This window comes from Heterodontus francisci, chromosome 4 (genome assembly GCF_036365525.1).
Source record: "Heterodontus francisci isolate sHetFra1 chromosome 4, sHetFra1.hap1, whole genome shotgun sequence".
Taxonomy (NCBI): Eukaryota; Metazoa; Chordata; class Chondrichthyes; order Heterodontiformes; family Heterodontidae; genus Heterodontus; species Heterodontus francisci.
In genome coordinates this window covers 13,376,673-13,394,544 of record NC_090374.1, presented here as the reverse complement: position 1 = coordinate 13,394,544, position 17,872 = coordinate 13,376,673, and the positions used below count along the sequence as shown (strand labels likewise).

General features: G+C 44.4%; 1 protein-coding gene across 4 annotated transcripts in view; it reads left to right on the top strand.

The window, feature by feature from the left end:
• The window catches only part of LOC137368899 (junctional adhesion molecule-like), a 116,445-nt gene that overhangs the window by 27,223 nt on the left and 71,350 nt on the right, over nt 1-17,872 (top strand). For 3 of the 4 annotated variants that reach the window (XM_068029161.1, XM_068029160.1, XM_068029162.1), the window contains exons 3-5: nt 716-1,066; nt 5,098-5,211; nt 14,077-14,116. In XM_068029161.1, coding sequence (XP_067885262.1) covers nt 716-1,066; nt 5,098-5,211; nt 14,077-14,116 — 505 coding nt within the window. The remainder of the gene's footprint in view (nt 1-715; nt 1,067-5,097; nt 5,212-14,076; nt 14,117-17,872) is intronic. The other variant, XM_068029163.1, reaches the window with a different exon arrangement.

Here is a 17,872-nt window from a genome sequence, read left to right as displayed (position 1 = left end):
AGTCCATTTTTAATTAATGGACAGTCCAACACTGGAGATCACCATCTGGAAATGCAGAGTGGGGGTAGGAGACGTTGGAGATACCTCTTCTCTTACACTTTCTGCTTCTTGCACTCTCGGATATAAATGGAGACAGCTTAATGGCTGCAGTCACCTTTTTTGATGGAGAGAAAACTGGCATAAAGCAGGTTTTCTTGCTGAGTTGCAGACTGTATTCTTTTTGATTTATCTTGCTGGAAGGCCTTAGAGAGAAGTCAGTGCAACTCCCAGGCAGCTGTGGCTCACACGAGATGTTCCCTCGACTGCTACAGTTTCAAATCCAGGGAGGCTGTAAAGGGTGGCTTCTTGGTCCTGCAACTGGACCCCTTCAAGTAGCTGTCCCACCTGATCTCCCTCCTCCATTTTAACAAATGGAACACAGGAGTAAAAATGTAACATGTCAGTTGACAATAACACCCAAGTGCACAAAACACAATTTACAGTTGTTTCTCATCTATCCATGAGACCGTTAAGTATCTTGTGATCAAGGAGTTGAAAATTATCTGGGTGGTTACTGTAGGAGAATGGAACAGCCTGTCTGGGACAGACCTGCTGAAATGTGTGAGGGGAGTTTTAAAGCATTCATTCTATTGTAAAGTTGAAAAATACATAACAAATTTAATCGAAAAATTCTGCACAATGACCTGATCCATTCTGATGTTTGTCTTTTCCTCAGCTGCTAGTGGAAATGTCTCAGTGGTGACTGGGACCGAGGGAGCTTCAGTTACATTGCCCTGTATGTTCACACCCAGGGAGCGCCGCACCCTGTCCACTGTTACATGGATGAAGAAGGAGCCCTACCAACACATAGTCACATTTAGAAACCAATCAAATGGATCTTGGACAACTGCAAATGGTGGAAATCGGTACGAGCTCATCGGGAATCCAAAGGAGGGAAACGCCTCAACCAGGATAAACCAGCTGAGTGTGAATGACAATCACACTTACCTGTGTCTGGTGGAATACACATCATTGGACAATTATCAACATCTGATCCAGACTGAGACACAGCTGCAGGTTGTACATGGTAAGAAACCATTCCCACATTCTCCAGTGTATCGAGGTTGTGCAGTGAGGGTCTAACAGTTTTGCTGTTTATTGTATTTACAGTAATTTGCATGTGCTGATCCTTTTAGGTACATTTTGGTATTCAGTATTGAAAGCCATTGAACTGAATGTTACGTGTGTCAGTGTCCAAAGGACCCAAAGTTACACTGACATTTCGGTCATCTCTAACTGGAAGGTGCAACAGGATAAGATGTCCCTCTTGATTTAAAAAGAATGTGTGACTCCTTCATCGGGAATGGCACATTTACCCAAGTGGCTATCTGACTGTGGGAGGCATCACAGCCAAGTTGGATCCTGTCCTAGCTCAGCATTCACACATGGATTACCAACAGAGGGGTGAAAGGACTAAGGAGGGAGAACTGTAGAGTCATTTAGAGCCCTGAAGGAGGCCATTCGGCCCATCGAGTCCATGCCAGCTCTCCTCAGAGAAATCCATAACCATTGCCAATTCTTTTTTATTCCATATCCGGGGGTAGCTGGAGCCAAATGCAACCTTTACTGCTTCCCATCTGAGTCCAGGTAAGTCTGCGCAGGACCCGGGAACTACTCTGTGCGGTCATTTAGAATATCTATCTAATCTTATATTCGGTGTCACACATAATTAAACAGCTGTCTTCCTTGATGTACTGTTCTGATCTGGAATGTATTGTCTGAAAGTGGAACAAATTCTTCAGTAACTTTAACAAGGCAATTGGATGAATACTCGGAGGGGAGGAAACTGCAGGGCTATGGGGAAAGGGCAGAGAAGTAGGACTAATTGGATAGCTCCGTGAAAGCATGGCTGCCTTCTGTACTGTGAGATTGTATGATTCTACATGACAGTTCTACAGGGCCAAGAAACATCCATCTTGCAGAAAGCAATAGAGGAAGGTGAGCTGGAAGAAGAGAGAGGCCGAGAGCTGCAGATAGATCACATCTTCACCTCAGGGCAGGGTTTGTGAACAGACTTCTCAGGACCAGAAACTTCCCCTTCAACAGGTTAACAAGGTGATAAATAATGTCAACCAAGCGCTGGGGTTTATTTGCAGAAGAGTAGAATTGAAAAGCAGGGAAGCTATGTCAAACTTGTATGGAATCTTGTTTAGACCACACGCAGTATTGATCACAGACTGGTCTCCATGTTATAAAAGGATCTAGAGGCACTGGAGATGTTGCAAAAAAGGTGTTCAAGAATGATACCAGAACCGAGTGGTTCTTCCTGTCAGGAAAGGTTGAACAGGCAGGGGCTGTCTTCTCAAGAAAAGAGAACGCTGAGACCTGACCTGAGAGATATCTTTAAGACGATGTAAGGGTGTTGATCCGGTAGCTGTAGAGAAGATGTTTCCACTTGTGCAAAGACCAAATCTAGGGGTCATCAATATAATATAATCACTAATAAATCCAGTGGGGAATTCAGGAGAAACCTCTTCACCTGGAGAGTGGTTAGAATGTGGAACTTGCTACCACAAGGTGTAGTTGAGGTGAATAGTATCGATGCATTTAAGGGAAAGTTGGATAATTACATGAAGGAGATGGAATAGAAGGATATACAGATAGGGTTAGATGAATTAGGGCAGCAAGAGGCTCATGTGGAGCATAAATACTGGTGTGGATGGAAAGCCTGTTGGTATATTCAATCTAATTCTATGTAGACCTGCCACAAGTTCCACTGGAGGAAGCAGTGGGACCTAAAGATTCTCTGCGAACCAGGGCCTTCCACAGATTCCCATGACAGGACCTAAACACACCCCACATATCCAGCTGTATATTAAGAAAAGAGAGAGCTTGCACTGACATAGCACCTCTTACATCCTTAGAACACCCCAAAGTGTTTCATAGCCAAATAATTACTTTTTAAGAGCAATAACTTTTATTATGTAGGTAAATGCAGCAGCAAATTTCTGTTGGTTGTCCAGGACCAATGTTCCCTCTAAATTTTCTTTGTTGTGTGTGGCCTGTTGATTTCAATGTGCGGTACCTTCCGGATTGCTGTGTGGTCGCACACTCACATAGCTTAGTGCGAGCTTTGGCAGGACACCAGCAGAATTCCCTGCTCTCCTTCGAAAAATGCTTGCAATGGTATATTTGACATCCACCTGATCAGGCAGTTGGGGTCTTGATTTGACGCCTCATCTGAAAGACAGCACTGCTGATGATGTAGCTCTGCACTTCATTACTGTATTGGCTGTTCAGTGTGAATTAGGTGCTCAAATTATGAATGGGGCTTGAACCTCTGGCTTTCTGACAGAGGCACGAACACCACCAACTGAACCAAGCTGGGGAATGACTCAAGGGTGATGTTGCGACCGAGGTGGGAAGAATGCACTGCTTATTCTAGTTCCACTTCTCCACAGGTCCCAACATATATTTAAATTTTTTCCCACTTTCTGATACTGTCAATCATAGACTCTATCTTTATCCCAGAATAAAACACACCAACCAGATTTCTTTAATAAACAATAAAATTATTAGTTTATTATAAAATAAGTCTTAACCAGTCATCAAGTAAAGCATAAACACATATATTGAAATCTTAAAGTTTCCTTTTTACCTTAGCCCCTCACGTTCACACACACACCGGTTAACCGGAGTAAAAACGGATTTTTGTTTTTAGAGCTCTATTACAGGCAAAAAAAAAGCACAGGCTGAATATTTGCTCATTCTTGAAGCAGATGAGATATGTTGTGCTCCAAAACTGGCATACAGTCCAGCCTCTGGGTACATGTAGATGGGTCACTGGGATCTTTTAGAACAGTTCTTTTCCGGTGGCGTTAAGAATTAATTTAGCAGGCTTTTCTTCAAAGACAGGAGATGAGCTGAATTGACACAGTGGACTTCTCAGGGTCATCTCTCCTTCCTTGGAAGTTCTCTCCCTTTTTATACAGTTCAACCCCAAATTCAAAACAACTTGAAAGCAAAACTAACAGCAGGAGGTCAATATTTTTACCTCCATCAGTCTTGACCTGTCACCTCTTAGTAAACAACTTCTCCAGGTGTCCAAAGTTCTCTGTTGTTTATTGAGCTGGAAGTCAGGTGGTTTCCCAGAAAGGCTTGTTGTTGTTGCTGGAAGTCAGGTCTTATTCTCCTCACAAGACCTTTCAGTGCCCCCTTTAAAAAACATTTCCATTGAAAGTCAAGTGGCCTTGACATGACCCCTTTTTAAAACCCCAAAGTTAAAAATTTTTTCAATCTTCCAAAAATAAGTTCTCAAAAAATATATTTAAGAACACATGAACACAAGAAATAGGAGCAGAGGTCGACCATTCGGCCCATTGAGGCTGCTCTGTTATTCAATACAACCATGGCTGATCTTGGGTTTCAATTCTACTTTCCTGCCCCCTCCCAAATCCCTTGATTCCCTGTGAGTCCAAAAATCTATCTAACTCAGCCTTAAATATATTCAATGATGGAGCATCCACAACCCTCTGGGGTAGAGAATTCCAAAGATTCTCCTCATCTCAGTCCTGAATGATTGGCCCCTTATCCTGAGACTGTGTCCCCGTGTTTTAGATTCCCGACCAGTGGAAACAATCTCTCAGCTTCTACCCTATCTAGCCCTTTCAGAATCTTGTGTGTCTCAATTAGATCACCTCTCATTTTTCTAAACTCCAGAGAATATAGGCCCAATTTACTCAGCCTGTCATCATAGCACAAACACCTCATCCCAGGGACCAGTTTAGTAAACCTTCGCTGCACCACCTCCAGTGCAAGTATATCCTTTCTTAAATGTGGAGACCAAAACTGCACACAGTATTCCAGATGTGGTCTCACCAAAGCCCTGTACAGTTTTAGTAAGAATTCTTTATTCCTATACTCCAATCCCCTTGCAGTAAAGGCTAACATGCCATTTGCCTACCTAATAGCCTGCTGCACCTGCATGTTAACTTTTTGCGTTCCTTGTACGAGTACCCCCAAGTCTCTCTGAAACAAAACACAGAGGCACTTTTGTAATAGTGAACACATCCTCGGTTTAAGATGTTGCTTATCAACAGTGTTCTTGCTGTTTTACAGAGAAGCCGCCTGCCCCCAGCACCAATATATATCTGCTGGTCATTCTACTGCTGATTCTGCTCTTCATTCTCTTCATCCTCATCATCATTTTCATCATCTTCAGGAAGAAAGGAGGTGGGTTGTGTACAGGATGCAGTCAAATAAAACAATATGTTTCAGTGTTTGAGGGGCATAATGATCCTTGAGTGCACAGGCCACTCAAGCCCTCTTTGCACGGGCTGCTTGAATTGGAGGTGTAAGGTGCCTTGGACACATTATAGAGCTCAAGCTGCTGAGTCCAATAATGTGGGTGATCAATGATCTTGAGAATTTAAAATTCTCATCCTTTTGTTTATGACCTCGCCCTCACTATCTCTGTAACCTCTTCCAGACCTATAACCCTCTGTCTTTGTCCAGCTCTCACCTCTTGTAAATCCCAGTTTCCTTTACCCCACTATTGGCAGCTGTGCCTTCTGCTATTTCGACCCGAAGGTCTGGAATTCCCTCCCTAAACCTCTCCACCTCTCTACCTCTTTCTCCTCCTTCTTTAAGATATTTTTTAAAACCTACCTTTTTGACCAAGCTTTCATTGGCCTATTCAAATCTCTCCTTATGTGGCTCAGTGTCAAATTAGGTCTGATGACGCTCCTGTGAAGCACCTTATGTTAAAGGTGCTATATAATTACAAGTTGTTGTTGAGTGTATCATCATCTGAATTGAGGCAGCTGATGTTGATAAAACAAGGAATGTCTTCACAACATTGAGACATACGGCCTTGTGTAAGAACAACAAACCGTATAATCTGAGGATGTGGTGGAATGAGTGTTATCATTTCTGCCATAATAGTGTAGCAATGATATTGTGACAGTTCCAGTAGAGCGATGGTTATGATGTCCTAAGATATGTCTCTATGTTTGAACGACACCTTGGAAAGGGATCAATGTAAACGCGTTGGCTTTTCTCGGAGATTTACTGGCCTGGTATCAGAGATGAGGGTTTTCAGTTATGTGCAGAAACCAGAGAAGCTGGGGTTGTTCTCCTTAAAGCAGAGAAGGTTCAGGGGAGATTTCATAGATGTGTTCAAAATCATGAAGGGTTTTAATGAAGTAAATATGGAGAAACTGTTTCCACTGGCAGGGGGTCAGTAACCAGAGGCCACAGATTTAAGGTAATTGGCAAAAGAGCCTGAGGTGACATGACATTTTTTTCATCTCGCGAGTTGTCCTGGTCTGGAATGCGCTGCCTGAAAGGGCGATGGAAGCCGATTCAATAATAACTTCCAAAAGGGAATTGGATAAATACTTGAATAGTTAATATTACAGGGCAATGGGGGAAGGCCAGGGGAATGGAACTGATTGGATAGTTCTCTCAAAGAGCTACCATTACCATCAAACCGGGGTTCAACGAAAAGTGCAGGAGGACACCACGGATACCTCAAAATGAGGTGTCAACCTGGTGAAGCTACAACACAGGACTACTTACATGCTAAACAGCCTGCAGTAGACAGAGCGAAGTGATCCCACAACCAACAGTCAGGTCTGAGTTCTGCAGTCCTGCACATCCAGTCGTGAATGGTGGTGGACAATTAAACTATTAGGAGATGGCTCCACAAATATTTCCATCCTCTGTGATGGGGGAGCCCAGCACATCAGTGCAAAAGACAAGGCTCAAGCATTTGCATCCATCTTCAGCCAGAAGTGTTGAGTGGATGATCTATCTCGGCCTCCTCCTGAGGTCCCCAGCAACACAGATATCAGTCTTCAGCCAATCCGATTCACTCCACTCCGATATCAAGAAATGGCTGAAGGCACTGGATACTGCAATGGCTATGGGCCCTAACAACATTCCGGCAATAGTCCTGAAGACCTGTGCTCCAGAACTTTCCGCACTCCTAGCCAAGCTATTCCAATACAATGCTGGCATCTACCCAGCAATGCGGAAAATTGCCCTGGTATGTCCTGTGCACAAAAAGCAGGACAAATCCAGCCTGGCCAATAACCACCCTATTAGTCTACTCTCGATCATCAGCAAAATGATGAAAGGGGTCATCGACAGTGCTATCAAGTGGCAAAAACCTGCTCACTGATACTCAGTTTTGGTTCCGCCAGGGCCACTCAGCTCCTGACCTCATTACAGCCTTGGTTCAAACATGGAAAAAAGAGCTGAATGACAGAGGGGAGGTGAGAGTGACTGCTTTTTATATCAAGGCAGCATTTGACCGAGTATGGCATGAAGGAGCCTTCGCAAAACTGGAGTCAATGGGAATCAGGGGGAAAATGCTCCACTGGTTGGAGTCATACATCCAGGGAGAAGACTCTGAGGGTGGAGTTCCAGACCGGTAAGTATAAAAAATTTACCTCGGGGATTCGCGGCCTACATCCAGGGAGAAGATTCGGAGGGAGGAGTTCCAGACCGGTAAGTATAAAAAACTTACCTCGGGTATTCGTGGCCGACATCCAGGGAGAAGACTCGGAGGGTGGAGTTCCGGACCGGTAAGTATAAAAAACTTACTTCTGGTAAAAAAAAACTGAAGTGACGTCACAGGAAGCTGCGACCTGATTGACTGGGAGGGAATTTGAACTGAATTTCAAAATAAACCATTGATAAAAATTGATTAAAACCCTAATAAACTAACTAATTAATAAGTAGAGTAACTAAACCAGAGGGAGGAGATTACTGTATTTAGTTAGCATTTAACATTTATAGTAGGAATCTAGCACTAGGGACCATATAGTTAATTATAACAATTTAGTCAGGATTTAATAAGTATTTATTTATTTTAAATTAATTTATTAATTAGTGCTAGAAATGTCAGTTAGAGGGGTGAAGTGCTTCACCTGTGAGATGTGGGAGGTCCGTGACGCTTCCAGCGTTCTGGACGACTACATCTGCAGGAAGTGTACCCAGTTGCAGCTCCTCACAGACCGCATGGATCGGTTGGAGCAGCAACTGGATGCACTTAGGAGCATGCAGGTGGCAGAAAGCGTCATAGACAGGAGTTTTAAGGAAGTGGTTACACCCAAGGTGCAGGCAGATAGATGGGTGACCGCTAGAAGGGGCAGGCAGTCAGTGCAGGAATCCCCTGTGGCTATCCCCCTCTCTAACAAGTATAACGTTTTGGATACTGTTGGGGGGGATGGCCTATCAGGGGAAAACAGCAGCAGCCAGAGCAGTGGCACCACGGCTGGCATTGTTGTTCAGCAGGGAGGGACAAAGTGCAGAAGAGCAATAGTTATAGGGGACTCAATAGTCAGGGGCACAGATAGGCGCTTCTGTGGATGTGAAAGAGACTCCAGGATGGTATGTTGCCTCCCTGGTGCCAGGATCAAGGGGGCATTCTGAAGGGGGAGGGTGAACAGCCAGAGGTTGTGGTACACATCGGTACCAATGACATAGGCAGGATGAGGTCCTGCAGGGGGAGTTTAGGGAGTTAGGTAGTAAGTTAAAAGACAGGACCTCCAGGGTTGTAATCTCGGGATTACTCCCTGTGCCACGTGCCAGTGAGGCTAGAAATAGGAAGATAGTGCAGCTAAACACATGGCTGAACAGCTGGTGTAGAAGGGAGGGTTTCAGATATCTGGACCATTGGGATCTCTTCAGGGACAGATGGGACCTGTACAAGATAGATGGGTTGCATCTAAACTGGAGGGGCACAAATATCCTGGCTGCGAGGTTTGTTAGCGTCCCTCGGGAGGGTTTAAACTAGTGTGGCAGGGGGGTGGAGGGGGGGAACCAGAGCAGTAGGACAGCAAGTGAAATAAATGATGGGGAACTAGTAAATAAGGCCAGTAAGACTAAGAGGAAGAGCAGGCAGGGAGATGTTGCGGAGCATAGCGGGACTGGTGGTCTGAAATGCATTTGTTTCAATGTGAGAAGTATAACAGGTAAGGCAGATGAACTTAGAGGTTGGATTAGTACTTGGAACTATGATGTTGTTACTGTTCCAGAGACTTGGTTGAGGGAAGGACAGGATTGGCAGCTAAATGTTCCAGGATTTAGAAGCTTCAGGCGGGAAAGAGGGGAATGTAAAAGGGGTGGGGGAGTTGCATTACTGGTTAAGGAGAATGTCACAGCTGTACCTCGGAGGGGTCATGCAGCGAGGCAATATGGGTGGAGCTCAGGAATAGGAAGGGTGCAGTCACAATGTTGGGGGTTTACTACAGGCAGCCAGCGGGAGGTAGAGGAGCAGATATGTAGACAGATTTTAGAAAGATGTAAAGGTAACAGGGTTGTAGTGGTGGGTGATTTTAACTTCCCCTATATTGACTGGGACTCACTTAGTGCTAGGGGCTTGGATGGGGCAGAATTTGTAAGGAGAATCCAGGAGGGCTTCTTGAAACAATATGTAGATAGTCCAACGAGGGATGGGGCCGTACTGGACCTGGTATTGGGGAATGAGCCCGGCCAGGTGGTCGAAGTTTCAGTGGGGGAGCATTTCGGGAGCAGTGACCATAATTCCGTAAGTTTTAAGGTACTTGTGGATAAGGATAAGAGTAAGAGTAGTCCTCGGGTGAAGGTGCTAAATTGGGGGAAGGCAAATTATAACAATATTAGGCAGGAACTGAAGAATTTAGATTGGGGGCGGCTGTTTGAGGGTAAATCAACATCTGACATGTGGGAGTCTTTCAAACGTTAGTTGATTAGAATCCAGGACCAGCATGTTCCTGTGAGGAAGAAGGATAAGTTTGGCAAGTTTCGGGAACCTTGGATAACGCGGGATATTGTGAGCCTCGTCAAAAAGAGAAAGGAAGCATTCGTAAGGGCTGGAAGGCTAGGAACAGATGAATCCCTTGAGGAATATAAAGACAGTAGGAAGGAACTTAAGCAAGGAGTCAGGAGGGCTAAAGGGGGTCATGAAAAGTCATTGGCAAACAGGATTAAGGAAAATCCCAAGGCTTTTTATATGTATATAAAGAGCAAGAGGGTAACCAGGGAAAGGGTTGGCCCACTCAAGGACAGAGATGGAAATCTATGCGTGGAGACAGAGGAAATGGGCGAGGTACTAAATGAGTACTTTGCATTAGTATTCACCAAAGAGAAGGACTTGGTGGATGATGAGCCTAGGGAAGGGAGTGTAGATAGTCTCAGTCATCTCATTATCAAAAAGGAGGTGTTGTGTGTCTTGCAAAGCATTAAGGTAGATAAGTCCCCGGGGCCAGATGGGATCTACTCCAGGATACTAAGGGAGGCAAGGGAAGAAATTGCTGGGGCCTTGACAGAAATCTTTGCATCCTCATTGGCTACAGGTGAGGTCCCAGAGGACTGGAGAATAGCCAATGTTGTTCCTTTGTTCAAGAAGGGTAGCAAGGATAATCCAGGAAATTATAGGCCAGTGAGCCTTACGTCAGTGGTAGGGAAATTATTAGAGAGGATTCTTCGGGATAGGATTTGCTCCCATTTGGAAACATGGGAGAGGCAGCATGGTTTTGTGAAGGGGAGGTCGTGTCTCACTAATTTGATTGAGTTTTTTGAGGAAGTGACGAAGATGATTGATGAAGGAGGGGCAGTGGATGTTATCTATATGGACTTCAGTAAAGCCTTTGACAAGGTCCCTCATGGCAGACTGGTACAAAAGATGAAGTCACACAGGATCAGAGGTGAGCTGGCAAGATGGATACAGAACTGGCTCGGTCATAGATGGCCGAGGGTAGCAGTGGGAGGGTGCTTTTCTGAATGGAGGGCTGTGACTAGTGGTGTTCCGCAGGGATCAGTGCTGGGACCTTTGCTGTTTGTAGTATATATAAATGATTTGGAGGAAAATGTAGCTGGTCTGATTAGTAAGTTTGCGGACGACACAAAGGTTGGTGGAGTTGTGGATAGTGATGAGGATTGTCAGAGGATACAGCAGGATATAGATCGGTTGGAGACTTGGGCGGAGAAATGGCAGATGGAGTTTAATCCGGACAAATGTGAGGTATTGCATTTTGGAAGGTCTAATGCAGGTGGGAAGTATACAGTAAATGGCAGAACCCTTAGGAGTATTGACAGGCAGAGAGATCTGGGCGTACAGATCCACAGGTCACTGAAAGTGGCAACGCAGGTGGATAAGGTAGTTAAGAAGGCATACGACATGCTTACCTTCATCGGTCGGGGCATAGAGTATAAAAATTGGCAAATCATGCTGCAGCTGTACAGAACTTTAGTTAGGCCACATTTAGAATATTGTGTTCAATTCTGGTCGTCACACTACCAGAAGGACGTGGAGGCTTTGGAGAGGGTACAGAAGAGGTTTACCAGGATGTTGCCTGGTCTGGAGGGCATTAGCTATGAGGAGAGGTTGGATGAACTCAGATTGTTTTCACTGGAATGACGGAGGTGGAGGGGCAACATGATAGAGGTTTACAAAGTTATGAGTGGCATGGACAGAGTGGATAGTCAGAAGCTTTTTCCCAGGGTGGAAGAGTCAGTTACTAGGGGACATAGATTTAAGGTGCGAGGGGCAAAGTTTAGAGGGAATGTGCGAGGCAAGTTCTTTACATAGAGGGTCGTGAGTGCCTGGAACTTGCTGCCGGGCGAGGTGGTGGAAGCAGTTATGATAGCGACGTTTAAGAGGCATCGTGACAAATACATGAATAGGATGGGAATAGAGGGATACGGTCCCCGGAAGTGCAGAAGGTTTTAGTTTAGGCAGGCATCAAGATCGGCGCAGGCTTGGAGGGCCGTATGGCCTGTTCCTGTGCTGTACTGTTCTTTGTTCTTTGTTTGTTCTATACCTGGTGCAAAGGGAGCTGGTTGTATTTGTTGGAGGTCAATCATCTCAGTCCTAGGACATCACTGCATGAGTTCCTCAAGGTAGTGTCCTAGGCCCAAACATCTTCAGCTGCTTCATCAATGACCTTCCCTCCATCCTAAGGTCTGAAGTGGAGATGTTCGCTGATGATTGCACAATGTTCAGCACCATTCGCGACTCCTCAGTGTTACGACCGACCGCTCCTGTCAAAGCCCCCAATCAAAATATATGATTCTGATTGTGGTGGAAAAACGCACTGATAATTCAATCACGTCACTCCACAGATCACCTAACGTATTTAAAACTTTCCAAATTAAAGAAAGACCCAGCCAAATTGTACCATCTATTAACCCCCAAATGAAGCTGACCAAACCAGGTGTCTTTAAATCAACAAATTAACTCTTTAATCAGAAGAACTGGTTTCTTAAACACTATGAAGATATAAACAACATTTAAAGTAGAAAAAATTAGAGTCCTTGCAAACTTGCAGTCCAGTGTTCTTGAAGTCCTAACAGAATGTTGCTTGAAGTCCTCACAGAATGTTGCTTTCCTTCTCAGTGAATTTCAACAATTAACGACTTGCAAATACTTTCAACAGAGTCAACCTGACCTTAGAGTTTTTGAGGGATAAAAGATTGTCATAGCCTAACTTCCCTTCTTCAGTTTAAATTACCAGAGGTCTCTGTTTTGGCTTGATGGTTTAGAATTTTGAGAGATAATAATTAAACAGACTAAAATCCTCTTCCTTCAATTTAAATGGTTGCGAGCTCTTTTTCAGGTGTGCTAAAGACAGCTGTGTCCACTGTGTGTGTTAGAACAAACTGTCTTCAACTAAAAGTTGGTTCAAAAACTGCATTGTAACAAATGTATCACATGAGACTCACTCCCAGTGGTTGTATCTATGGTAACGAAAACGCACCCTTTGAATCGCAGTCTCCCAATGGCTGTTTCTGAGGCAAAGAGAATGCACCTTCCTATAACTCTTGAGCCTTGCTGGTTCTTAAAGCAATACTGATCCCTTGCAAGCCTAAAGGCAAACCACATATTCCTGAAAAAAAAAACTACAGGACCATGTCATCAGATACTGAAGCAGCCCATGTCCAGATGCAGCAAGACCTGGACAACAACCAGGCTTGGGTTGATAAATGGCAAGTAACATTCGTAATGGCCATCTCAAACAAGAGAGAATCTAACCATCTCCCCTTGACATTCAATGGCATTACCATCCCTGAATCCCCCACTTTCAACCTCCTGGTGAGTGGTGGGGATGGGTGGTCTCCATTCACCTGAAACTGAACTGGACCAGCCACATAAATGCTGTGGCTACAGGAGCAGGTCAGAGGCTGGGAATTCGGTGGCGCGTAACTCACTTCCTGACTCCCCAAAGCCTGTCCACCATCTACAAGGCAGATGTTAGGAGTGTGATAGAATACTCTCCACTTGCCTGGATGGGCGCAGCTCCAACAACACTCAAGAAGTTTGACACCATCCAGGACAAGCAGCCCACTTGATTGGTACCCCATCTACAAACATTCACACCCTCCACCACTGACGCACAGTGGCAGCAGTGTGTACCATCTACAAGATGTATTGCAGCAATGCACCAAGGTTCCTTCAACAGCATCTTCCAAACCTGTAACATCTACCACCTAGAAGGACAAAGGCAGCAAATGCCTGGGAACTCCCTCCAAGTTATACACTATCCTGACTTGGAACTATATCGCCGTTCCTTCACTGTCGCTGGAGCAAAATTCTGTAACTCCCTTCCTAACAGCATTGTGGGTGTATCTACACCCCATTACTGCAGCGGTTCAAGGAGGCAGCTCACCACCACCTTCTTAAGGGCAATTAGGGATGGGCAATAAATGCTGGCCTAGCTAGGGATGCCCACATCCCCTGGATGAATGAAAAAAAATGATAAAGGATGGTTTGGCCTGATCCCCTTTCACTAGGGGAGTTTCTGTAATACATTTGTCCATATAATATTATCGACATGTTAAAGGTACTGTGCAGGATATAGTGTGTGCTTCACACGTATGCCATTGTATAAAACTGTAATTGGCTGAATTCTTCACGTTCACTCATGGCACCTAGAATTGGACCAATCGGTGTATATGGGCTGTGGGAGATTAAATGTGTGAGTTGAGTCATGATGGGGTAGAGTGTAGATGAGATTTCACTTTAACCTTTTTAACCTTCACTTTCTAATGCTCCAGATAAGGATTTCAGTTAATTAACTAAATATTTACTCATCATTTTTATCTCTTTAGGATGTTCATGGCTAATAGGGTGCATCAGATGTACAAAAAGGTAGGATGATTGTCTATTAATACATGCAGGGTAGCTTAAGTTCCCTGGTCCAGAGTTGAATTGAACATCTTTTGCTCACAGATAAGAGTGCAGCCTGATGGTGATGAACTGTGAACACGGATTGTCCTTTTAAAGCAGCTGTTCAGGCACTCGCTGTGCGGAAAGTGATCTGAAAAGGCTCTGAGATGAATCACAGGCTAATCGTTACTGAGCAAAAGCTCCCAATTGCCAGGATGCTTGTAAATCTCTGACTCCAGATTCACCTGTGAGCTTCCTTCCCCAAATTAACCTGTAATTCACCCTCAATCAACATCACAAAGACAGATTATCTGGTGATTGACATATTGCTGTTTGTGGGAGGAGCTGTGCGCGTACTGGCTGCTGCGTTTGCTGCATGACAACAGTGACTACACTTCAAAAAGTATTTCATTGGCTGGAAAGTGCTTTGAGACGTCTGGTACTTGTGAAAGGCAATGTCTACTTTTGCTTTCTTAGTGCAAAAATAAGGTTCTTGCTTGTTGTTATCACTTTGATTTTGTAATGGATGCCACTGGAGGGAAAGACTCTGAGATTAGATTGTTGTCACTTGCAGTGAATGTTTTAGTATAATGTGGAAGTATGTGATTTTATAGTATCTTTGGATATTGTTGTTATCCCCCAATTGTTTATTGGGAGGGTAATACACTGGATGGAGGGGGTTTATTGGGAGGTTAATGTACTGGATGGAGGGGGTTTATTTGGAAGTTAATACACTGGATGGAGGGGGTTTATTGGGAGGTTAATACACTGGATGGAGGGGGTTTATTGTGAAGTTAATGTACTGGATGGAGGGGGTTTATTGGGAGGTTAATACACTGGATGGAGGGGGTTTATTGGGAGGTTAATACACTGGATGGAGGGGGTTTATTGTGAAGTTAATGTACTGGATGGAGGGGGTTTATTTGGAAGTTAATACACTGGATGGAGGGGGTTTATTGTGAAGTTAATGTACTGGATGGAGGGGGTTTATTTGGAAGTTAATTCACTGGATGGAGGGGGTTTATTGGATGGTTAATACACTGGATGGAGGGGGTTTATTGGGAGGTTAATACACTGGATGGAGGGGGTTTATTGGGAGGTTAATACACTGGATGGAGGGGGTTCATTGTGAAGTTAATGTACTGGATGGAGGGGGTTTATTGGGAGGTTAATACACTGGATGGAGGGGGTTCATTGTGAAGTTAATGTACTGGATGGAGGGGGTTTATTGGGAGGTAAATACACTGGATGGAGGGGGTTTATTGGGAGGTTAATACACTGGATGGAGGGGGTTTATTGGGAGGTTAATATACTGGATGGAGGGGGTTTATTGGGAGGTTAATACACTGGATGGAGGGGGTTTATTAGGAGGTTAATACACTGGATGGAGGTGGTTTATTGGGAGGTTAATACACTGGATGGAGGGGGTTTATTGGGAGGTTAATACACTGGATGGAGGGGGTTTATTGGGAGGTTAATACACTGGATGGAGAGGGTTTATTGGGAGGTTAATGTACTGGATGGAGGGGGTTTATTGTGAAGTTAATGTACTGGATGGAGGGGGTTTATTGGGAGGTTAATATACTGGATGGAGGAGGTTTATTGGGAGGTTAATGTACTGGATGGAGGGGGTTTATTGTGAAGTTAATGTACTGGATGGAGGGGGTTTATTGGGAGGTTAATATACTGGATGGAGGGGGTTTATTGGGAGGTTAATATACTGGATGGAGGGGGTTTATTGGGAGGTTAATATACTGGATGGAGGGGGTTTATTGGGAGATTAATATACTGGATGGAGGGGGTTTATTGGGAGGTTAATGTACTGGATGGAGGGGGTTTATTGGGAGGTTAATATACTGGATGGAGGGGGTTTATTGGGAGGTTAATATACTGGATGGAGGGGGTTTATTGGGAGGTTAATGTACTGGATGGAGGGGGTTTATTGGGAGGTTAATATACTGGATGGAGGGGGTTTATTGGGAGGTTAATATACTGGATGGAGGGGGTTTATTGGGAGGTTAATGTACTGGATGGAGGGGGTTTATTGGGAGGTTAATATACTGGATGGAGGGGGTTTATTGGGAGGTTAATATACTGGATGGAGGGGGTTTATTGGGAGATTAATATACTGGATGGAGGGGGTTTATTTGGAAATTAATACACTGGATGGAGGGGGTTTATTGTGAAGTTAATGTACTGGATGGAGGGGGTTTATTTGGAAGTTAATTCACTGGATGGAGGGGGTTTATTGTGAAGTTAATGTACTGGATGGAGGGGGTTTATTTGGAAGTTAATTCACTGGATGGAGGGGGTTTATTGTGAAGTTAATGTACTGGATGGAGGGGGTTTATTTGGAAGTTAATTCACTGGATGGAGGGGGTTTATTGTGAAGTTAATGTACTGGATGGAGGGGGTTTATTTGGAAATTAATACACTGGATGGAGGGGGTTTATTGTGAAGTTAATGTACTGGATGGAGGGGGTTTATTTGGAAGTTAATTCACTGGATGGAGGGGGTTTATTGTGAAGTTAATGTACTGGATGGAGGGGGTTTATTTGGAAGTTAATACACTGGATGGAGGGGGATTATTGGATGGTTAATACACTGGATGGAGGGGGTTTATTGGGAGGTTAATACACTGGATGGAGGGGTTTATTGGGAGGTTAATACACTGGATGGAGGGGGTTCATTGTGAAGTTAATGTACTGGATGGAGGGGGTTTATTGGGAGGTTAATACACTGGATGGAGGGGGTTTATTGGGAGGTTAATACACTGGATGGAGGGGGTTTATTGGGAGGTTAATACACTGGATGGAGGGGGTTTATTGGATGGTTAATACACTGGATGGAGGGGGTTTATTGGGAGGTTAATACACTGGATGGAGGGGGTTTATTGGGAGGTTAATACACTGGATGGAGGGGGTTTATTTGGAAGTTAATACACTGGATGGAGGGGGTTTATTGTGAAGTTAATGTACTGGATGGAGGGGGTTTATTTGGAAGTTAATACACTGGATGGAGGGGGTTTATTTGGAAGTTACTACACTGGATGGAGGGGGTTTATTGGATGGTTAATACACTGGATGGAGGGGGTTTATTGGGAGGTTAATACACTGGATGGAGGGGGTTTATTGGGAGGTTAATACACTGGATGGAGGGGGTTCATTGTGAAGTTAATGTACTGGATGGAGGGGGTTTATTGGGAGGTTAATACACTGGATGGAGGGGGTTTATTGGGAGGTAAATACACTGGATGGAGGGGGTTTATTGGGAGGTTAATACACTGGATGGAGGGGGTTTATTGGGAGGTTAATATACTGGATGGAGGGGGTTTATTGGGAGGTTAATACACTGGATGGAGGGGGTTTATTGGAAGGTTAATACACTGGATGGAGGGGGTTTATTAGGAGGTTAAAACACTGGATGGAGGTGGTTTATTGGGAGGTTAATACACTGGATGGAGGGGGTTTATTGGGAGGTTAATACACTGGATGGAGGGGGTTTATTGGGAGGTTAATACACTGGATGGAGAGGGTTTATTGGGAGGTTAATGTACTGGATGGAGGGGGTTTATTGTGAAGTTAATGTACTGGATGGAGGGGGTTTATTTGGAAGTTAATACACTGGATGGAGGGGGTTTATTGGGAGGTTAATATACTGGATGGAGGGGGTTTATTGGGAGGTTAATGTACTGGATGGAGGGGGTTTATTGGGAGGTTAATATACTGGATGGAGGGG